This window comes from Molothrus ater, chromosome 11 (assembly GCF_012460135.2).
Source record: "Molothrus ater isolate BHLD 08-10-18 breed brown headed cowbird chromosome 11, BPBGC_Mater_1.1, whole genome shotgun sequence".
Lineage (NCBI taxonomy): Eukaryota > Metazoa > Chordata > Aves > Passeriformes > Icteridae > Molothrus > Molothrus ater.
Window position 1 is genome coordinate 10,105,195 of NC_050488.2, and position 22,614 is coordinate 10,127,808.

A 22,614-nucleotide genomic window follows, 5' to 3' on the forward strand; every position below is an offset into this window, starting at 1 on the left:
GCTGGAAACACCGAAATATGTGAAAAGCCAAGACACAAATTCTTCCTGAAAAATTACTGTTCCCTAGGCAGATTTCTCCTGTTCCCTGTCTTTGTTTTATGGCTTTTCCATAATAAATAGGGGGCAAAGGCTGAAAAAACAACATAGTGCATAATTTCTGCTTTCCCATGACTGTAAGCTTTAAGGCACAGCCCTGAAATTGGTGAATTTACAGCACCACAGCTGAACTCAACATTTGACCTGCATTCCCATCACCTCATTTTCCATAGCAAAATGTTCCTGCTGAAGGTCAGAGGGTCAGTTCAGTCCTCAGCTGAGCACCCAGGGTCAGGCTCCACTTTTGTCAGGAGGGTTGAGCACTTGGAAAGAGAAATAAATATGCATGGTGTGTGCCTTCTGTAAAAGTGTTTAGAACAAAACCGGAGCAGGTATCTGAGGGTGGGCAGGGTGTGGGGACACTCACCATGCCCAGGGTGCCTCTGAGGGCTGAGGCACCCCACAGTGAGCAGGGACAGGTACTGCCAAGCTCTCCTCTCTGCCTAACATTCTGCTGGTCTTCTTTACTGCATTAAGGATGGATTTCTTCAGCTCTGATGTGGCCCCACAGCCCCAGCATGAAGGCATTGGGCTGGTGCAGATCCAGCCCAGGTCCCCTCATCAGACTGAGCCTGCCCAACAAGCCCAGAGCTCATTTCTTCAGGCAGTTCCCATTTGGCTTTCAATGAAGGGAAAGGAGTGTCAAGTTGGACTGGTTTTTATTTACATGTTTTTCAGGATATCTCCAATCTGAACAGGACGTTACCTTTTTTTGAGGCATGTGAGCCAATGTCAGCTGAAGAGCCCGGCTGCTTTGGAGTGGTTTTCAAAAGCAAGCCCCACAGCATGAGAGAATATGGGATTTGAGGAATGAAGGGACTTGTAGAAGTATGTATTTCCAGGGTCACAGGATCTGTTATGCAGGCAGAGTCATATTTACATGGTTATAACTGACTCCCCAGAGACTTCACACCCTCAAATACTCCATCCCTGAACTCTCAGCTTTGTCTTCCTGTGCAGGCAGTCAGTATTCATTTATCCAGAGAGATGTGTAGCTCTGGAGCTTCTATAATCATAGGTGGAACCACACTCTGAAGTCATGCTCTCTGACAGGACTGACTGAGTTGTTTGTTGTTCTTGACTCCAGGGGCAGAGCCACAGTCTGAGCATGCTCATGCTGGAAATAGAGGGAAGAATTTAATAACTGTGATATATTGGGCCAGATGATCAGCCTTTATTCAGACTTTGTTTGGACAAAGTATGCTATTTTGCAGAGGTGTGTTTGGTTGGAAATGGATGCTTAAACCTCCTAATTCTAGATTTTCAGCTTGAAAATATGTGGTTTGGATTCTCACTTTTAAAGACTCGTGGAAAGGGTGCCTGCAATTAGGTCAGTACACACAACCCGAAATGATCACTGAGCCACTGCACAAAGACAGCACTGGCAGTGAACCACACAAGCTGGGTGTGAGGACAGGTAGATGGGAAACAATTTAAAAGCTTTTGGGTGCTGAGTGTGCTGTGGGGATGTGCTGCAGCAGTCACAGCTCACTGCACCTCACACTGCCCTGCTGAAACCTGTGGGAATGCTGGGATGAGGAGCTCATGGAGCTGTGATTCTTGGACACTTCTCTGTTGTCACCCTTGGTGTTGTGTCACTTGGGTGTGGAGCAGTCTCTGATTAGTCCCAGTTGCCAGGGGAAGGTGGTTCCACTCCTCTTGCACCCACTGTTTGGCCACTGGCACTGTGGAATCGCTACAGCTGATTCATTCCCAGCAAAACCCAAAGCTAATAGCTTTACATCAAGGGTGAACCTGACCTTTCACTCTTAATAGCTCTAAAGGCAAAAGATCAGAGAAAAACACATCAATACTCTTGATTGTATTGATGTTTGGTTGTGCAAATATCTTTCTTCTAATAGAAGGGGTCTTAGCTCCTCACCCTGAAGTTTGTCAGCTGGGGAATTCAAACTTGCAATATACTCATTCACTGGGGAAACAAGTTTGGTTTCTTGGAGGGGAAGAACAGAAAATAGTAAAATAAAAGACCATGACCTAGCAATGCCCCCTGGCTAACTTGTGCAAGGGGCAGGGAGAGTATCAAAGCAAAGACTTGCATGGCTTTCCTGTCCCACATGTGCAGACAAACTGCTGCTCAAGCTTTGTGCCATCTGAGTGGGGAACAGGAGTTTAGTATTTAAAAGTGGGGTTAAAAGGGGGGTTCATTAAATGATTAATAAAAAAACCTTAGAAAAATTCGAAGAGGAACTTGTCACAGCATTGCACAGGTATTCCTTGGATTCTACAATCATTGCTTTGGCTGTTACAAGCAGTGTCACTGTTATGTGGTAGGAGTAGGGGAAATTCTTCACACTGAGAGCCAAGGAGGCTTTCCAGACCTCCCTCAGTCTGATCCAAAAATGGGCCAAAGACTCCCAGTTCCAGAGCAAGGAGTCATGGCCCATTGACAGACCTGGGCCACTGGGGTTTGCTGTCTCTGCTTGCACAGCTGTCTGAGACTGGAGAGAAGGAGAGACAGAAGCAAGTGAGGCAGCACTGGAGAAAAAAAAAAACTGAATGCAGAGCTCTGTTAGGGAAAATGTTCCTCTCTCTGGACTGTTCAACTGGTATTAACCTGCTACATTTGGAATTAAATAGTAGGCAGATAACACATTTGAGAACCATAAACTGAGTGGACTGAATGTGTACAAAAATTGTAATAAGCTCACTTTCCATCTGTAACAAAAACCCGTTTAAAGTCAATAGTTCCTCTAGCCACACACATGGTTTCACTTCTGGAGATTATCATGACTTGTATTTTAATTTGCTCTTTGATTTGTTTCTGGTCACTGATCCATGGAGGATGCTTGCTGCACCATATTTTGGCAGGAACTGGAGTGTGTGCATGGAAAGCAGAACTGGTAAAATGTTATTTATAATTGATCAGCATGACATGTATGGGTTTTTATGGCAGCCAGGGTGGCTGATTGCAGCCTTCACTGCCAAAAGACCCAGCCATGGAGACCACCTGACAAAAAAAAAAGTTTGAGGTTCAGTTTTTCCTAGATGGAGGGAATTTAGTCCAGATTTTTATTGGAAGATCTGCCTAATTTGTTAGGTGATTTTTTTGGGTGGCTTACAAGAAAGTTGAGACCTACTGATTCCCACTAGTATTTCCACTGCCAGCAGACGTGACTGACTCCCTTTGTGGCTGTGTCAGTGGTGCTTTTCTTTGCTGATCGCTGCAAAGGGAACCATCCAGCATGTCAACAATTATCAGCTTCACCTCCTTTAACAAGCCATTGTCCCTTTGTGTCTATAAATGGGCCTCAGTGCCCACTGGAGAAGGCCTAAGGAGACACCCAGCAGGAGGGAGATGTTCAAAACCCCCTATACCCTGACCTATATGGGTGGGATGCATTTTCCCCTTCACAATTTTCCTTAACAACCTGCATGGAACAGAAACAAGCAAAGGATTTCTGTTTCAAATCCTATTTGTGATAGGCAATAACATGCATGTGTGGTCAGGTAAGCATGCAAACTGCTTCCCCAAGGTGGTATTAATTTCAAGCTTTTGCAAGCTCAAAATCGCCTGGGGCTGTGTTGGTGGTGATGCTGGCTCCACCTCTGCCAGGGATGCCACTGTTCCCATGGCAACTCACCATCTCCCATTTTAATCTTCTCCTTCCCTTCCATTAGGCAGGATAATTCCCAGACACAGAGTGAGGAAGCCGTGTCCAGGTGTGGTGCAGTTGGCATTAACACTTGTTTAGGAGGAGGTTGCCCCTGGATACTTGCCCACTGCAGGCTGTTGCAACCTCCATCACCTGACCCCTTACCTCACACAGAGGAGCTTTCCAGCCCACTCAGCACTGCAGGGTATCATGAGAAAAAGCAGGAATGTGAAGTTTGTGCACATTCAGGCCCTGAAAAGGCAGTATCCATGGTCCATTAAGTTTATAGCAACTGTATCTAGTCTTCAGAATCTTTCTGTTTCTGGCCAAGATGCTACACAGCAGTTACAGCTGTACAGTGAGCCACCAGACCCAAAGCATGTGATCCCTGAGGCAAATCCCCATTTCCCAGGATCCAGCGACCCATCAGCAAGGCAAGACAGCCCTCCTCCACCCTGATGGTGGAGGTTGCCAGAAGTAAACTGGTACTCTTAGTTTTGAAGAGCAGAGAGAAACATGGGGGAATAGAAGTACAAATTTAGAGGCCTCTTGCAATCCCTTAACATTCTATGATTCTATGATGTTTCTTTAAAAAGTCAGGTCATGGACAGTATGGCACTTGGCAGCTCTGTGCAGGTTCCTTTGCATTTCTGCAGCCCTTTTTCTGTTGAGAGATGACTGCAGGAGAAGGTCAAGTTAGGACAGGACAGAAACAGCCCAACAGGTTTATTTCTGCCAGGTCCTGTCTTGACTGTAACCAGTGCTTCCAGTGACTTATCTGTGTGCTCTGTGTGCTCTGCTTCTCCCCTGCAGTTGGCCACGGGCAGAGCGAGGGTGATCGGATGGTTGTCTCAGATTTCCACGTCTTCATCAGGGACAGCTTGCAGCACATTGATCTCATGAAGAAGGAGCACCCCAAACTGCCTGTTCTCATCCTGGGGCACTCCATGGTAAGCACCATGCTCTACCCCTCCCAGCAGCACCCAGGACATGTGTCACAGCCTGGTGGTACTCATGGGGATGGCAGGAAATAACTCATTCCACAGCAGGAAAACAAAACTGCAAAGAACCTTCCCTTCCACTTCATTCACTGACTGGTTTGCCAGCATGCTACAGCCCTGAGATCTGCCTTGAGTAAAGACAGTCCTTAACTTTCTACCCCCACCATGGCCCTAATTAGCCATTTGCAAGGAGGAGCCTGCTTTTTAACATGACCATTCATTCCCGTGGCTGTGTGGTAAGTCTCACCAGCTCCCTGCAGCATCGGGTTTCCCCTTTCATTTTAACCAGTAACCAGGAGGTTAAGCCCTCCAAGGCTTTGTGAACAGCATGGGGATGAAGCATAAAAATACCCTGTAGCCTTATTCTGTTAAACAACCTAACAGGAAAATGTACCAGGGATTAAGGCTGCAAAAACAAAGGCACTGATTTGGTGAACAGATCTGAAGCCTGATTCTGACAGGACGGGCCAAATCCCTTTATTCAAGCTAACAGTATTCCCACTGATGTCATTGATCTGCCCTCCCTGCCTTCCCAGAGGAGAGGAAAATGAATGAGTACTTTGGGATTCAGCCCATGCTCAGATAAATAAGTGTTCTGGCATAAGAAAGCATGGCATGCTCTGAAGGGCTCCCGTGCTCCAAAGCCACCGTGTAACAAGGAGCAATTTCCCACTGAAGCCTTTGAGATGCTTCTTGCTGCTACTCCATTTAACAAGCCCCTGGTTCTCCAGAAGTGTGGAAGTTCACCAAATATTTCCCCTGGCAACTAATCCTCTGCAAACTTTCCCAAGCAAGCCCACGGGGTCCCTTCCATCAGCACCCCTCGCCATCAGCCCGTCCTCGTGCGGGATGGCTCAGCCTGGCTCTCATTTAGCTCCAGACCATGGGCTGGGTGTTTGCTGCCAGGCCCTTGTGGGGCTGGGGACACTGGGGAGGAGAATATTTAATTCCCATTAATTAGTGAAGATTTTCACATGCCAGTGGCAGCATTGCTGTTGCCCAGGTTACCAGTGGCACAGCACGGAGCAAGCCCAGCTTCAGGGCATCTTCCCCACGCAGCACCAGCTTGTCAGGCTGATAAACCTCAACTTATTTTTCAAGTCCCACCTGAACTACCACTTCAGATATTTTCTTCTTCTCAGTCCTTTAAAGTAAGGAGGACACAAGGCATCCCAGGGAGCTGATGGATGTTGCATGGAGAGTTGAGTTGTGTGACATGAGGGTTTATAGCATGAGAACAGAAACCAGATCTCTTCCCCCCAACAAAAACCAGACATTTCCAGTGCTTCTACTCCTCCAGCCTTCCTTGCTGACTGCACTGCACTCTCAGTGGGGCAGAGGTAATTGCTTGCTTGGACTAAACCCCTTCCAGTAACAGGATTACTATACAAACAAGATGTTGGCACCTGTATTAAGCTGTGGGCTGTTATTTTGCATTGCAGGGAGGAGCCATCTCCATTCTGACAGCTAGTGAGCGACCTAGTGAGTTTTCAGGCATGCTGTTAATCTCTCCTTTGGTGGTAGCCAGCCCAGAAGTCGCCACTCCCATCAAGGTAAGAGCAAACCCGTGTTGCACATGGTCACCTTGCTCTTCTGCACAAGGAAAAGTGTTAACACCTCTGGCTTTGCAATGCAAAACCCTGCTGGGATCTGTGCCACCCCAATGCCAGTCAATACTTTTCTTCTAAGTGCCTCCCCCACAGTTCCACCTACTTTTCAAAGGTGAAGTGAATCCTGAACCTGTCCAGAAAAACCTGTTTAAGCAGGAGTTGGGTACTGGTGGTAGCAGACTGTGCTTTCTTCACCTCACCCCGTGGCAGCCCACACAATGCTGTCCTTTCCCTTCCTCTCCTACAGCTCTCTTCCTGACTCATGCAGAGTCTGGTATAGTTGCAACACAGGCTGCTGGCTAAGTCAGGCCAGGGTTATTTTTGGCATTTGGGGGATGACCAATTTCTGAACAGAACTAGAGCTCCTCAGTCCCAGAAATCCTTTATGAGCCTAAAAAGAGGTTCCCACCTAAAGCATCAGTGCCCCAGCTGCATCCCATTTGGCCTGGTACCATGACTGGTTCTTGTCCAGAGCATCTCTTTTGGTTTGCATTTAGGCTTTGTCCTCCTCCCATTTCCATCTGCCCTCCAGAGCTGTTTCTGATCCACAGTTGCATTGCCCAGTTTGCCCTTCCCCAGGGAAGTTCTGCAGAGCAACTGAGCCTCAGTTCTCTCCTCCTTTTTGCATTCTAAAAAGAATAAACAACAATCCTAAAAGAAGCTGGAAGCAAAGGGAAGGAGCAGCTAAACCAGCACGAAGGACAGAGCCTCTCATTCCCACAGGACTCCTTCCTTTATTCTCTCTCCTTAGACACTTCTCCTAGGGCTAGCTTCTTGTTTTAATTTACTTCTAAGCTATTTCTCCTTTTTTTTTTCTTCTGTGAGGAAGGAGACAGATTGCCTCAGCTTTCAGTATAATCCTGTCCCACTTCCTGCTGTAACCAAAGCCATCTACAGACCTCACAAATCATTACAGGCACCAAAGGGTGCTTTCTAATTACCTCTTTTCCACTGAAAAAAATGCATTAAGACCTCTAGCCTTAAGATGCAGAACCCTGCTGAGATCTGCACCACCTGGATGCCAGTCAATATTTTCCTTCTAAGTGCTTTCCCATAGTCCTAGCTAATTTTAAGAGTAGAAGTGAATCCTGAAGTCATCCAGCCCAATGAACTTATTTAAATAGGAGCCAGAGTACCAAAGTCTGGTTTTAGGAGGCTGGTTACTGATTCCTCATGTGAGGTTACATCTGGCATAAGTGTCCTGTGAGCACCAGTAGCCTTGCTTTTTCTTATCTGGGAAAGCAAAAAAGAACAACTATTAAGAAAAAATAATAAACAGTCTGAATATGAGAGAGGCTGTTAGCCTTTTCTTTCTAATCAAGGGAAATAGAGAGCAATTGCTATAGCTTTACCTTTTGCTGGATGCTAAACCCTTTCTGAAACAAGGACTCACCAGGTCTGTGGGAACTAGCATTACTGTAGTCTGCTTTGTTGCAGATCTGTACCAGGTGTTGCTTTATTTCTGTGTAAGAAATAAATGCAATGATGCATTACTTAGGTAGGAAATCCTATTCTCTAACTGACATATTTTGGAGGTTTTCATATGGTCTCTTTCCTAGAAAGTCTCTCACATGCAGTATTACAAAAGCACAGTCAGTTTCTTTCTCTTTCAAATCTATTGCATCTCAACACTGATAAAAAATTAATTATGCCTGAAATAGCTCTGTTCTGTCACACTCAGTTGAAATCATTTCGGGAGTTGAAAAGGTATTTGCAAGAGGAAGGATTGAAAACAAGCATAGTATTCCTGCATAAGCCACATTTTCCCATAAAGCTGTGTGGTTTTTTTTTCCTCTGAGAGTCAAAAAACATTTCATGGTGATTGTGCTTCTGAGGAACAAAGGCTTAGTTTTCCCTTGGAACTGGTATGACTTCTCAGCCCTGGGCCATTTCCCAAGGACCACTGCATTCATCCCTTTGCTGGGGAAGTTTCCAGCTGAGCAAGAATTTACCTTGGCCTGAACAAATGAGGGCTCAAGACAATAATAACAGCGAGCCAGATGACACACTGGGTCCTTCAGGCCCTCTCAGAAATACCTTCCCTGACTGCTGAGCCAGCCCTGGCAGCAGCAGAGGCACTGCTCATTGCAGGCTCTGTGCAGGAAGATCAAATGCTGCTCTTTGCAGAAACTATTTCATCAGTGCCCTATAAATCCTGTGTCCTGATGGAAGCATCCAGTTGCAAATCCAGTTTTGTGAGAGGGATCTTGCTGCCTTCCCCCTTTTCTTCTCAACTGACCTGGACAAAATTCAGCTCTGAGTCTTTGCAGTTTCAAAGGCTGCAGAGACAGGAGTCAAATATGCTGGCAAAGGGCAGAGCAGGGGTGAAAGAGCATCTCCCTCTACATTTCTGCTATTGAATGCTTTGAAATCAGGTGGGCAGGACATCCCCTTAGGAAATATCCCCTGGTATTTAATCCTGTACTGACCCTCAGCCTATTGTTTAAGGACTCACTACACAATATTCTCTCTTTATCTTTTGTGTTTTCACCTCTTGCTCATCTATTGCTTTCTAACCTGACTGGGAATCATGTTGCTCACTGTCTTTCAGCCTGAATCTGCACTCAGTAACACTGCAAAGAGGTGTAATCAAACTGGAAGAAAGTACTATATTAATTTTTATTGTTGTTGTTGTTGTCGTTTGATTCCTTTATTCTGTTCAGTTTAGCAGAGATGATAATCATCAGGTTCAGAGTCCACAATCTTGCCTAGGATACATGAAGGTGCATAGCTTAAATCACCACTGCCTCGGGTTAACATGAAATGAGGAAAACCCCATTCCTCCTTGGATCATCATAAACTCATACCTGCATTGCTGTGTAGTAAAAATTAACTTTGCTGGCACAATGTCATAGCCAGTGAGGGGCTCAGTGTAGTGGCAGACACTGACACTGGCTCCTGCTCATGTCTACCCCAAGGTACACACGTGTTCCCAAACCTGCTGTGAGTCTTTACTGCTTTTCACTCCTCAATGACTTTGACTTCAACCTTGTGTTATTCCTCTAATAGCATAATTAATCTGTCATGTGTCATCTGTGATCTGAAGTGCCAGGGAGTGCTTCAGAAATTTTTAGGTATCTGCAGAAACAGAGGGCATAGGGGACAGTCTACCTCCAAGTGTTAGCTGTGAACACCACAGCTCCACAAACCAGACCAATGAACACTCACTGTGTATTTTCTCACTTAAGCAGTGATCACTTAATTAAAGGCAGTTATCAAAGATCAGAGCAGAACTCTGGTATCAATGTGCTTGTAGTGCTATTGAAATAAAAGATGTTACCCTTTCTTCTAGCAGCAGTTTCCAGCCTAGGCTGCTCAGTGCTTTTGTGTGTGGTTCCCAGGAGACGTGTGAGCAATGGATTCCCTTAGCCAATGCATGCACACTTGGCTGTTGTTTATTTGCAGGTTCCCTGGAGAATATGCTTATCAAAACGAGTGCAGCCTAGGCAACTGCTGCAAATGGCACCCAGCATCACTTACGCACTGCAGCCTGAGATCAGAGCTGTGGCAGCAAGGAAAGGGCAATAAAACACCAAAACCCAGCCCGCTAAGAGCTGGAAATGACCTTTTCCTGTCAAAGTACTTAACTGAGGCCTTTCAGAAATTAACTGAAGAATGAGGAAAAGCCCCAGTACAATGAAGTTGTGCTGCTGCGTGCGGACGGACAGCTGACGGCATTTCAGTCTAGCACACCCACTCCCTGCTCCCAGGAGCAGTTTAAACACTTTCCTTGTTAAGAGAAATGGTTTAAATATAGGACAGATCTTTCTCCAGAGTTAGTTGACAATTTTCAACTGTTTAACTCCTGTGCTGATTTCCATCAGCTCAGGATTTGGACCTCTATGTTCCCTCTCTTCCTCTAACTGGCCCTTTGACTGCTTCCTTTCCTCTCCCACAGGTTTTTGCAGCAAAAGTTCTCAACTTTGTGCTCCCAAACCTATCACTGGGGTCCATAGATCCAAGTGCAATTTCCCGGAACAAGAAAGAGGTGAGAACCTTAATGCCATTTTAACTCACTGCATAGTTGATATATCTTGTCTGGTCCTGCCATTTTTCTTTCAGAAAAACCCACAAGTGTTTTGCTAAATCAGGAGGGCAAAATCTGTGCTGGTGTAGAACGGTGACATATCTCTGAAGCCAGTGGAACTGACTGCTCACAGAAGGCTGTGGGAAACCAGCTGCTCCCCCTGCCTTGCACCCACAGCTGCTCTGGGTACCAGACATGACAGAGAGCTACAGGTGCAGGGGGGAAGCACGTGGGAGCCATGTCTCTGCTGCACCACCACCACTCATTACAGCAGTAAAACCCAGCTCAGGTAGCAAACACATTGCTCAAGTCAACTTTTCCACCCCTGCTCTTTGCAGTGAAATCATGCAAAACCCTGCAGTCCTGGGGATTGGTTTTCCTGCATCCACTCCAGGATCACATCGTGCCAGATGCATTCAAGCAGAGGACAAGAACATGCTTGAACCAAAGAGTTTGTTCCAAGGTCTCGTGGATCACACTGACTCTGCTACAGCCTTTCCAAACAAATGATATATCCATGCTGCACCCAAGAATAATACTTGAAGGAGCTGCAATTGAAGCAGCTGTTGTAACAACACAGCTCCAGCCTCACCACTGTGAATGTGCATGGAACTGTCCTGGGGTTGAGTTTTTATAGTGCCACCTTAGCCTGGGACTGTCTCACTCCCACCCACTGCTGGTGATAACTGTGTCAGCCTGTCCATGCCATCACTGCACAAACGGTGTAGCTGCAACTGCTGCAACACCACCAAATGAGGGTTTTTCCTTCTCACCACTGTGGGAGGAGTAAAAGGAGATAATCACAAACCCAGAACTTGGTGCATTTCAGAAAGCACCATTTTTCCTTGAATTATAGAAAAGGGCACTCAAGGGTGTCTCAAGAGCTTTGCTGGTGCAAAGTGGTCACTTGTTCCTGTGCTCCCATGCTCACATCTCACTGACAGATGCTGTAATTTTCCCTGCTGTTCATGCAATAGTTCATACTTTAACTAGGAATTAATAAATTGCCTTTCTCTGGGGAGGCAGCTTGACCAGCATTAGAATTGAAGCTGAAAGGATCAGGGGCAAAGACAGTGCCAGCACCTGTGTGAGTGCAGTGCATTTGGCCTCAGCAGATCCCACATCTTTGGCTCGCCTATTCAGAAAACTGGAAAGCAAAGAGTTTCCCAGAATAGCCTCAAGGCTCAGGGTTGTTTCTTGGCACTGCCAGAGGGGGTTTTGTTCCAATGACTTTCAGTTCACTTATCCTTGAATAGAGCATAAGATTTCACTGTGTTGGAGGTGGAAAGATCCAAGGAGCTGAGGAAAAGAAGACAGGACTAGTGTGGAGTGAGATCATGTGCATCCGCTGATGCACCATGTGACATATGCTCCCAAGTACCAGATGAGGCTGCACACAATACATGCCTGGGAAGAAGGCTAAACTCCAATCTAGCTGTAAAAACCTGTTCTTAAATGCATTCAGCTGCCATAACTCGTTGCATATAATTCAGAGAAAAGGTTTAAATTAGACAATCAATTCACTGAAATGACACAGAGGAAAGTTTTCAGATCTACATTTGTATTTAAAGGATAAAAGCAATCAGTGCTTTTGAGGGGAAAGGAATTGGAGAGCCTTATTCCCTACCTGAAGAGTGAGCATGTCTGTGACATGTGGGTCTTTACCTGCTTCTGCTCTGATTTGTTCTGTGACACCTGAACTCTGCTGCAGCTGCATTTGAAGGATGTTTTAAACTTAAAACATTTAAAGATGTTTTAAATTCACCTCCAAGAGCTGGATCCTCTGCTGGAAGATGCAACTGCTGCACTCAATAGCTTCGTGGGAGAAAAATGATGATGTAGGGACATCCTGAATAATAATAATACATTTAGGGAAGTGTCAGAGAGCTCCTGAAATTGGCACACAGTGTTGACTGAGCACTTCTGTGTTGTGATGATGGTAGGAGTCACCACAGCAACCACTGGACACAGTTTATAACAATTGCTATTGTGTTGTCTTTCTAACCGTGTATTTGCTGCTGCTTTGTCTGTTCTGTGATGCTTGAAGTCTCTAAAGCTTCCTTGGAATGTTGTTTTGCTCTGCTCTTTCCATGGAGCAAGGGAGAGCCTTTTGCAGTGGATAAAGGTGTAGCTCTGCTTCATTAGAGCCTGCCCATAATGGAGATGTTTTCCAAAGGAGACACCCTGTGTGCTCTGCTGCCTTCTCACCTACACGTGAGCACACAGCTGACATAGCAGCTGGGGGTAGTGATGTAAAAGCACTTTCCTGACCCCCTTCAGACACCAGGATTTGAGGGTCCAGGCACTTACTGAAGACAAGACAGCATTTTGGTCCTCTGCCTGCCTCTAAGCAGACTCCACCCTCCTTTTGGATACAAGACACTCAGATTTAAAGCACACAATGTGCTGGAAACATCCATTATTTATATCTTACACATACTCGCCTGCCAGACCAGCTTTCTATTCACTAGAAATATTTTTGGGACAACATCCAAGAATTTCCTAATGAGTTTGTGTTCCCAGAAAGCTGTCTTCAGGCTATGGGGACTGAAATATGGAATGATACAGAGATGTTTGTTTGATGTTTGCTGTACCAAACACAAGAGAGAAAAAAGAGAGCAAGAAGCAACCTTAAAAGCCAGTCCTGTTATTCCAAAGAGGAATGACATCACTGTGACAGGAGCCTCTTGACCCCAGTAATCTTTGTTAGCTGCTGTTGACTCAGTGGAATGGTCCCCCTGATTCAAGCCTTGCTCCTGCCAAGTCCACATAGGATGGGGCTGCCAGAGGACATGCAGACCTCTAACCAGGTCAATGCCATGCAGCAACCTGATGGTTGTTTCTGTATTGGAATTACATAAGGATAAACACAGCTGTTGTGAGAGACCCTGGAGAGCCTTTGCCTGGCAGTGTCTGGAAGCAGTCACAGGCTCTCCTGGGATCACCTTCTGTTCTTGCCCCCTATCTCAGAGCTTGGTGCAGCAACAACAGTTTTGGGCTTGCAGGGACTGCAGATTGTAACCTGCAGAACATAAAGCCCATTCCCTTCTTTCCTCCTTCCCCAGAGAGCTGCTGCTTGGCACTCACCCCATGCACTGAGCATTAACTCTGACAAGGATTCCTGTCCACTGACTACAAACAGGATACTGCCCCTGCACTCCTGTTGGGTTGGGACTGGATTTGGTCTTTTTTTGCTCCTGCCATTCACTACACAAAAATATTTGTTGGCTGCTCAGTAGCTAAAAAATCCCCATTCTTTCAGAATGGGGAGAAAGAAAGAAACCCTTCAGGTCATTCTCGTAGCACTTATGGGGCTGGGGACAAGGCCAGCTCACATGAATTCATCACACTGTTTTATTCCATGGGAAGGGGCCTTCTGTCAATCCATCCACCCACCCCTCCTGAATCCCTGCTGCAAAATCTCTTATTTATTACATTCAATTAAAAAAAAACCTAACAACCAAACAAACCCAACAAACTAAAAAATAATAAAACCATTTCAAAACTCTGTTGCTTTAGCACAGCACTGTGACATAGGTCCAGATTAGGCTGAAGCCAGTTTCTAAGTACATGCAACAGAGTGGTTTTGCTCAAAAGCTGGTCAAAGTCCCCATGTTTGGCTGAGCATACCAGGGTGGACCCAGCTGCCCACAGGAGAGTGAGCTGCACCCCAGCAGGCCCTTGGTGTTCTGAAAGTCAAAGCTGAACTTCTTCCACGAGCCCATTCACAAGGGAATATTTTTCTCTAAACACAGGCAGCTTCTTGCCCTGTTTGAAAGACTTTTTGGATGGCAGGGAAGGTACAGCTGAACAGTGCAGGGGATGAAAGGTGCAGATGGAGATTTCTGCACCAACAAGCTGGTTGGGCACTGGGATGGTCCATGCAGAGTCAAAAGGACTGTGGGCTGTTCAGTCTCTGCTTTCCAGGGCCATTAGCAGGAGCAGAGGATGTTTACCATGTCCCAATGTCTTAACCACAGTCTCATCTTTGCAGTTGCCTGCAGTTTTCCAGACCTTCAGCAAGCACATACTTCTTTGAAAGGGAGATACCATGTGTAATATCCTAATATGATGAGCTGTGATGATTATCTTTGTCTCCCTGCCAAAACTTACCCCTCACTTCAGAGGAGACATAATCTTGCACAGAGACCAAAATACAACAATAGCCTTAATCAAATCCTAGAAACATCCACCACTTCCAAGGATCCCTAAGTGGGTTCTATGATAACTTGAATTTTTTCAGTCCAACACAAAGTGGAGTGGCTGTACAGCCTCCCTGGACCATCCTCAGTACTGTGGGCTGGGTCTGAGTGGTATCAGCCACTAACAGTCCCAAATTTCCCCCCACATCTTTCTCTTGCTGCATGTAGGGATAGGAGCCACGAATTCAAGCAGTGGGAGATTGTGGGGACTGAAAGTAAGAAAGTGATGGCGAAAGACTTGGGAGCACCAAGGTGCCACTGCCACCTCCTTTTCCAGTGTTTTGTTCTGCAGCACATCTGAGATGATAACAGGAGAAACTGCCTTCAAACCCTCTTGGCAAGTGAATGCATCCAGGTGGGAAAACCCCACCATGCTCTGCCACCCTGGGAATCTCATCTCATCTCACAGGGAATTGAAGACAGAATCCACTCCAAAACCTTTCTGTCCTGCAGTGCCTGCCTGTGCTACACCTGCACAGGTCTACATGTCCTTGGGTGGCCTGTTGGGTCACCTCCCACCCATGGTCCCCTCAGGGCAGGCACAGGCAGGAGCAAAAGCACCTCAAGTTAATGCCTTCAAGGTAGAATTTGAACAGACCCCAGTGCCTGTGAGGAGAGGAGGAGACTGTTTTCAGCTAACATATAAATAACCATCATTTCTATAAACATCTGCCAGGGTTGGGAGAAAGTGGAGGCTGTGCCAGAGACCAGCCCATAATCAAAGCATTCTGGCAAATATTGCCATAGTGGGGTCTGTGTGGGCCGTCTCCACATACAGTATACAAATATTTACTGTAGATTTGCCTGCTGCAGTAACTACTCCTTCCTAGCAACTTTCTGTACCAGCTCTTGAGCATTTTTATCCCCTCACAATCTGGCTAAGCAAGTTGTTGACTACTTTTTTTTTTTGCCTACCACCTAATACCATCATTTGCTGCCTTGTCTGTCACGCTTTGCAGCCAGAGATGAGCCCTTGGCTTTGCAGTCACCTCTGTCAATTATCTGGAGGTGTAGGTCATGGTCACCACCCCCAGACAGGGAAAGAGAACATCTGAGCCTTCAGCAGAGAGAATATTGGCCTGAGAACATCAGCCTTTCAAATAACACAGTTTGAAGAACCCTCTGTAGAAGAGATATCACATTGGAATGACAGAAGGGCACAGCAGAGGAGAAAAATGCAGGCAGGAGCCCCTGTGGGAATGGTCTTGGAAACAACACTGGTTGTTTCCCTGCAGGAGCTCCCGTCAAAGAGCTCTGGCTTGAATATTTTCTAGTGATGTAAGAGAGAAACATGCAGCAAAGAGCATGTCAGGTTCTGTGAGTGATGCTGGTAAACCACAGTACCTTGACCTTGACTCTGATGGCCAGATGTCCTCAGAGAGTAGGGAATGACTGTGCAAGCCAAGGGGAGACTCTTCACTGCCAGCCTGACCTGCTTTTTCTCTTATGCACGAATTATTGCTAATCTTAAACCACCTCTTTCTCCCTGCCAGATGGAGTCTTACACATCTGATCCCTTGGTGTACCACGGTGGCATGAAGGTGTCCTTTGTCATCCAGCTGATGAACGCCATAGCCAGAATCGAGCGAGCGCTGCCCAAGCTGACCCTGCCCATCCTGGTGCTACACGGCTCCTCTGACAAGCTCTGCGACATCAGGGGCTCCTACCTGCTCATGGACACCGTGCAGAGCCAGGACAAAACACTCAAGGTCATCCTGCTTCCTTGATTTCTAGGAGATTATGCTGTCAGTGAGCATGAGTGGCTGTGAGGGGTGGGAGCTTGCTGGCCTCCAGAGAGATGGAGGCAAACAGAGCTGGTGGATGGGGGAGGCTGGGCAGGTGACAGCCCCTGTAACTAGCCCAAGCTCAGCCCTCCCTGGGCTCACTGTGGTGGCCTTTCACCAGCTACAGCCAGGCTGGGGGCAGGGGATGGTGGCTGCATGCCTAAAGGGTGTCTTGGACATGAAGCATTTAATCATCCAACCCAAGCTTCTGTCATTCGTATCAATAAATCCCCCCTCTAGCAAGGCACTCGTCACTCCAAGCACTACCCCCTGAACCTGACCATGAACTTAAGCTTCTTTGACCAATTTTCAAGCCCATCCCTCCTAGGAATCCCACTAATCTTCATCTCAATAACATTCCCAGCTCTCCTACTACCATCCCTAGACAATCGATGAATCAATCACTAACTGACTCTTAATCCTCCAACTATGATTTATTAATCTAGTTACAAAACAACTAATGATGCCCCTAGACAAAAAAGGACACAAATGTTTTAACATCCCTCATAATCTTCCTCCTACTCATTAACCTTCTAGGGCTGCTACCCTACACATTCACCCCAACCACCTAACTATCTATAAACCTGGCCCTAGCCTTCCCTCTTCATGTAGAAGTAGAGCAAGTCTCACGAGCAGGTAAAGTGTTGACCCAAAAAGCTCTTTGGAACAATGCCAACTGTGTGAGCACCAGCCTTACCTCGTGTCCCAGCATGTAAAGGTGCAGGAAGGTCTTTCCAAAATGCTGGACAACAAAAGCCACTTCACATCTGCTCATTTCAAGAGAACCACAGCTGATTAACCAATTGTTAGCACATGAATAAACCTGAAAGAAAAGGGAGGGAGACCAAGGGAAAGCTTTTGTCATTGGAAAAATAACTGGATAATCTGAGCATAAAAGGAGTAAAATTGCACAAGGCATGATGGGAACATCCCCCATTGTCCTTTACATTCCAAGGGCATGATAAGTATTTCCTTCTCCTTAGTGGAATGGGGCTGGGACATGCATTATGTTCCTAAAGGGCAGCAGGGTGCTCTGGTACCCACAGATGTCAGGCAGGCAGCAATGTCAACACCTTCCTGCTTGTTGAGGGCCACCACCACCAGTGGAATCTCCTTGATTTCATAACCTGCTACATCTTGGAAAAAACCTGACAAGTTGTGGGCAGGAGGTGTTGAACCTGTGGGTGTTGATGAGAGGGGACTGAAGGCTGTTTTGTTCATGCAGATTTATTTTTTCTGTGCTAATCTCTACTTCTCCCTGGTTGCAGGTGTATGAGGAAGCCTATCATGCCCTCCACAAAGAGCTGCCTGAGGTCTCTACCTCTGTCTTCACAGAAATACTGACATGGATTGGCCAGAAGGTCTCAGCAGCTGGGGAAACCAGCCATACTTAAGAGCAATTGCATTGTGCAGCTCTTACTGGGGTTTTCTAGGAATAGATGTTTTTCTTACTAGAAATCTCTTGGGAAAAGATCCAACATGGAGGGATTCTTGGAATATTTTATCACACACAGCTTAAGGGAGGGTGGGGGGAGAGGCACAGGGTGGGGCATTATTTGCTGATGTAAATGGCCACTGCCCTAATCTGGAGAAGAGTTGATAGCTGTGGGATGCCCCTCACCCACCAAACTTTCTCCACAGCTTCCCCTTCTCTGCTTTTGCTGTGGTGACTGGGGTGTGTTTATACTGCAATAATTATTGGTATGTAAAAGAAATCAGTATCTTCCACTTCATGGTTTTGATGCCAGGTGTGTCCCTTGTCCCCACCATCCAGCACCTTAAAAACCCTGGTCCTTGAGAGGAGAGCACTAACAAAGGTGCTGGGTGATGAGGAGAGGCTAAAGATGGAGCTGACAGCTCCCTGAAGGTGAAAGGCTGATTTTCAGTATCAGACCCTTTTGGATACTACCTTTTTAAGCAGACCAGGCCAGGGGATAGAGATGCCTCCCCCACCACCCTGCACATCCTCTGCGAGTTTGCACTTGGGGAAAGCATGTTGAACAGTGCTTTGATTTTCATCATCCAGGCAGGATCCCAGAGGGAAGAGCAGGAATGTGGAATCAAACCCACTTAGCACATTCAATTCCCCTGCTTTTCCCCATGTCAAACCCCATCTCCTCTGCAAGATTAACTATTCTGTAAATATCCCTAGGGTCAGGGTTTTTTTCCTTCCTTTTTTTTTTTTAACTCTCCTTTCTTTTTTCCTTTTGGAATTAATCACTTGTGCTACTGAAAATGAAAAAGCAAAGTCAAAGTTATAAGAGAATATAGTAATATAATATATGATATAGAGGTGGCTGGAAGCTGGGAAAGAAATGGGAAGACAGTAAAGAAGGAGTTAATCATTCCTTCTCTTGGCAAGGAACAATGTTGTCCTACCAGGATCCGGTCCTTTCACCATAACTTTACAGTCATAATCTGTTGTTTTCCTTCATCAGTTGGAAAATGTCCTGAAAATAATGCTAGAGAGAAGTGCAGAGCATCTGGTGGCTGGGGAGTAGCAGTGGGTGTCCTCATGGTCCACTGGTTTAGCAGGAGCCCCACAGCAAGAGCAGAGATCCTGTCCAAGGCCATCCCAGTCTCCTCCCAGTCAGCACTGGGGGGGATCACTGAGGGGCTGAGCTCAGCCCTTCAGGACATGTGGGGACTGAAGGCAGAGTGTGGAGTGTGATCATCCATCCATCCTACCTGTACCTTGTGTACTGGGCATCCACAAACCCTGCTGAACGAGCTGCTGTGGAGGAGCCTGTGGACAGGTAAGGCAAATTCTTGAGCTGCCTGAGTCTCTGCTAGCAGCAGGGTGAGAGGAGAGAGTTTAGACCCTGGATGAGAGCAGAGACATTGTAGTGGCACAGTGAAAGCTGCACAGTGATGACAGAGTGGCTGTGCAGGCCGATTTATCCAGCATGATGGCCTCAGCGTGAATATACTTCTTGGCACTATCCAAAGGGAAGGGGTTTAACCTGCACCTCTCCCTCTGCTTTTGTAAGAGAATGCAAATGTTGCACTATGAGAGAGTGGGACATCTCCCCCAGTGACAAACCAGCCCTTACTGCCTTCCCTGGCAGCAGCAAGAAGCACCAGCCACTGTGCCTTGAGCTGCTGTCCCCTGGGCTGGATCCCTCCTTTGACAGTCAGGGGGTCACCCACCTCTTCTCCCTTTGGAAGCAGTTCTAGCAAGGTTCAGGAAAGGGACCTCTGTGCAATAACAGTCAGAATCAGGGCTCAGTCCCATTCGGTCCCAGCAGCACGGATGGATGAAAGATGTGTGGATGCAGGTTGTATCCTTGTAGTTGCCCTAAGGGGCCCAAGTCAGGGAAGCTCTTTTATACAGGTTGATCCAGGCACTTTGGCATTTGTATTTTCTTGCCTCTAAAGAGAGGAAAGAGCTGTAGTTCTCCCAGAAAGGTTAGCTTTTAATTGAAATATTATTCCAGTGCAATCGGCTGTTCTCAGCAGCCCCTGCGAAACCTCTGGTGACACTTACTCTGGGAAAGAGCAATGGGCAGGTCACCTGCTTTCCATCTTCCAGCAGCCTGTCTTGAGGCAACTTCTGTTGCCTGAGCAAGCTCCCTCCTGGCCAGATGCTGCTAGAGAAAGACAGCAAGAAGAGAAACACTCCAGCAGTGATAAATCTCACCTGCTTCTTCAGCTGGAAGGGGAAACAAGTGGGTGTGATCCAGAGGTGACAGACGTTGCGGGGGTAGTAGCAAGATGATGATTTGAGGATAGGATTTTTGAAAGCACTTTTCTTGAGGAAGTCAGGAGGAGTAAATGAATGCCCACAATTTTTACATCCCTTCCAAAGTGACAAGCACTTTGCAGGAGGGGAGAGGGAAGTGACCCTTCGGCAGAAAGGTCAGAGCCCGCCCGCTCCCTCCAACCTGGCTTCAGGCAGAGGAACGTCAGTCGTCAGTGCCTTTGCTAAAATGTGTCCTTTCACCCAAGAAACATCTGCAGCTGAGCAGAAATAAAGGGAAACCAATTACATTGATCTGGGGAAGACTTGTCTTTCAGTCTATAGCTAAACTCAGCAGTGGCACACGGCCTGGGGAGGCTGTTTGAAAAAAAGGTTTACAAACAAAACCTACAAAGAACAGCAACAAAAAAAAAAAAAAAAAAAAAAAGCCAAATGACCCCAAAGCCATGGTACAGCAGCAGGTATTGCCACCCTCAGCCAGTTTTCTGAAGAGTTACCTTCTGAGGCAATTAACACAGGGAAACCTATCCAAAAGAAGCTGGACACTGCCTGTGCTGACCCCACAGACCCCTGGGCTGGCTGCTGAGCAGAGAGGCCACAGCTCCTTGGCAGGTGGGGAAATGAGTGCAGAGGGAAGGAGCCAGGAACAAAGGCCCCAGCCTGGGCCAGGTGAGACAGCGATCTGCAAGCTTCAGCTCTCTCTGCTGCTGCTGATCCCTTTCCCTGCCTGTAAGCTCCTTTATACTGACCTAGTTAGGTTTCACCAAGCCCTGGAGGAATTCTTCCTTGGCTGACCAGATTAGCAATGAGCAGAGCAGCTGCTGAGGGAAATGTAATTACACTCTATTTCCAGCTGGCAGGTACCACTTGCAGGGAGCACAGCCAGCCTTACGAATGTTGCTGTGCAGAGCTGCACCAGAGTCTGGTCTGCCTTGGAGAACAGGTGGCACCCGTGACTGAGCAATAGCAACGTGTAACTACTGTATATCTCACCACCTGTAGCACTGAGAGGCCATTTCCCACTGCCTAACCCATCCTGTTTTCTATTTAGCCTGTCCTTTTTATACCACTCACCTTAGTACACTGCCAGCACAAACCCCTTGGGATCACGTTTCCTTTTACAAGTAATTCCTGAGGTTGTCTCTCTTGTTCTGTTGTGTTCCAGTTCAATAAAATACGTTATATATATATATATATATACACATATATAAAACATATATACATACACATGTATTTTCAGTGGAAAAACCATATACAAGTTTAGGATTCTTAAAGGAATACAATGTATATTGCAACTAATAATAAAATTATGTTTTCTGAACAGAGTGTGTCTGAGGGTGTCATTGGTGACCACTCCAAAGTGCTTCCCACACCCCAGATTAAACAGTGTGGAGCTGCTGGAGGATAAGCAGTATCAGGCAAACTCAGCCTGCTTCAGCACCTGATTCCCATGCTTTTAGAAGCCCATTAAAATGTGATCTTGGTCCTGAACTAAACCCAATTCCAACAGGAAGCATCTGCACTGTGGCCAGGAGTAACTGCTGATTAAATCCTACATTTTGACCCCAGCTGTGGCTGCAGATCAGGCTGGGGAGTGGCTTTGATGCTCTCAGCTCCCAGGCAGTGCCCAGATGCTGTAAGAGCTCCTGGTCCATGCAGAGCCAGGGTTGGTGCTGTCAGAGTGCCCCACAGAACTGTCCCCCCTGCCCAGAGAGTGGGGCTGGGCCAAAGACCAGCCTCAAGGTCCCCTCCTGCTCTCTCCTCCATGCACATTTCAGGACAAGTCACTTGTTTCTAAGGGCTCCCCAGCCACTCACACTCCAAACCCTGCGACAGCTGCTGCAGCAGGGCACAGAGAGGACAGCCTGCTCCCTGGCCAGAGCCATTAGCAGCACCAGAGCCAACCTGCAACCTTCATCAACTCATTTCATCTTCCTTATGCCTCAAGTCCCTGATGCGGAGCTGCCACTCACCTCCCTGCTGCTCTGCCTTATTTAGCAGAACTGCCACAACTGAGCAAACACTGCAGAGCCCACATCTATCTCCCAACAGGCACAAGCCAAACAAAAGCCTTCCCATGGCCACCACTCCTGCAGGGGAGTGGCACAGGATTCATTTCCCTTCTCTCTGGAGGAAACTCTTCAGTGGGTGGAAACATTCCAGGAATTTAGGTGAAAAACAATTCCTAAGAGATCAATTAAGAGTTTGGATAGATTGCATGATATGCACTATCCAAAGGGAACTTGGCAAAGAAAGCTACTTGGCCTGGGGGGGGAGCTGATGGGAGGGCAAGATGTCAAGCATGGAAAACACTTGTCTCCTAAGAAAACAGAGACAAGAAGGGCAGAGGAGAAGGAATGGCAGCTCAGGGGCAAAGGACAAGTGGTACCTTAGGAAGGTTCATGACCAAAGGCAAGCAAACCTCTGCCAGAGCACAGTAAACCCTGGCATGAGACAGAGCCCCAGGAAAAGCTGGGCTTCCCAGACCTCCCAAAGTCAGCAGCCTTTGTGTCAGCATCTTGTCTTCATTTACATTAAAAAAAATAGATGGCAACACCAGCAAAGCTGTCTGCAGGCTGA

General features: G+C 46.8%; 1 protein-coding gene across 3 annotated transcripts in view; it reads left to right on the forward strand.

The window, feature by feature from the left end:
- Positions 1 to 21,355, forward strand: part of MGLL (monoglyceride lipase) — a 62,421-nt gene extending 41,066 nt beyond the window's left edge. For all 3 annotated transcript variants that reach the window (XM_036391124.2, XM_036391122.2, XM_036391123.2), the window contains exons 4-8: positions 4,524 to 4,660; positions 6,154 to 6,264; positions 10,220 to 10,309; positions 16,044 to 16,259; positions 17,603 to 21,355. In XM_036391124.2, coding sequence (XP_036247017.1) covers positions 4,524 to 4,660; positions 6,154 to 6,264; positions 10,220 to 10,309; positions 16,044 to 16,259; positions 17,603 to 17,728 — 680 coding nt within the window. In that variant the 3' untranslated portion in view covers positions 17,729 to 21,355. The remainder of the gene's footprint in view (positions 1 to 4,523; positions 4,661 to 6,153; positions 6,265 to 10,219; positions 10,310 to 16,043; positions 16,260 to 17,602) is intronic.
- Positions 21,356 to 22,614: the final 1,259 nt, after the last annotated feature.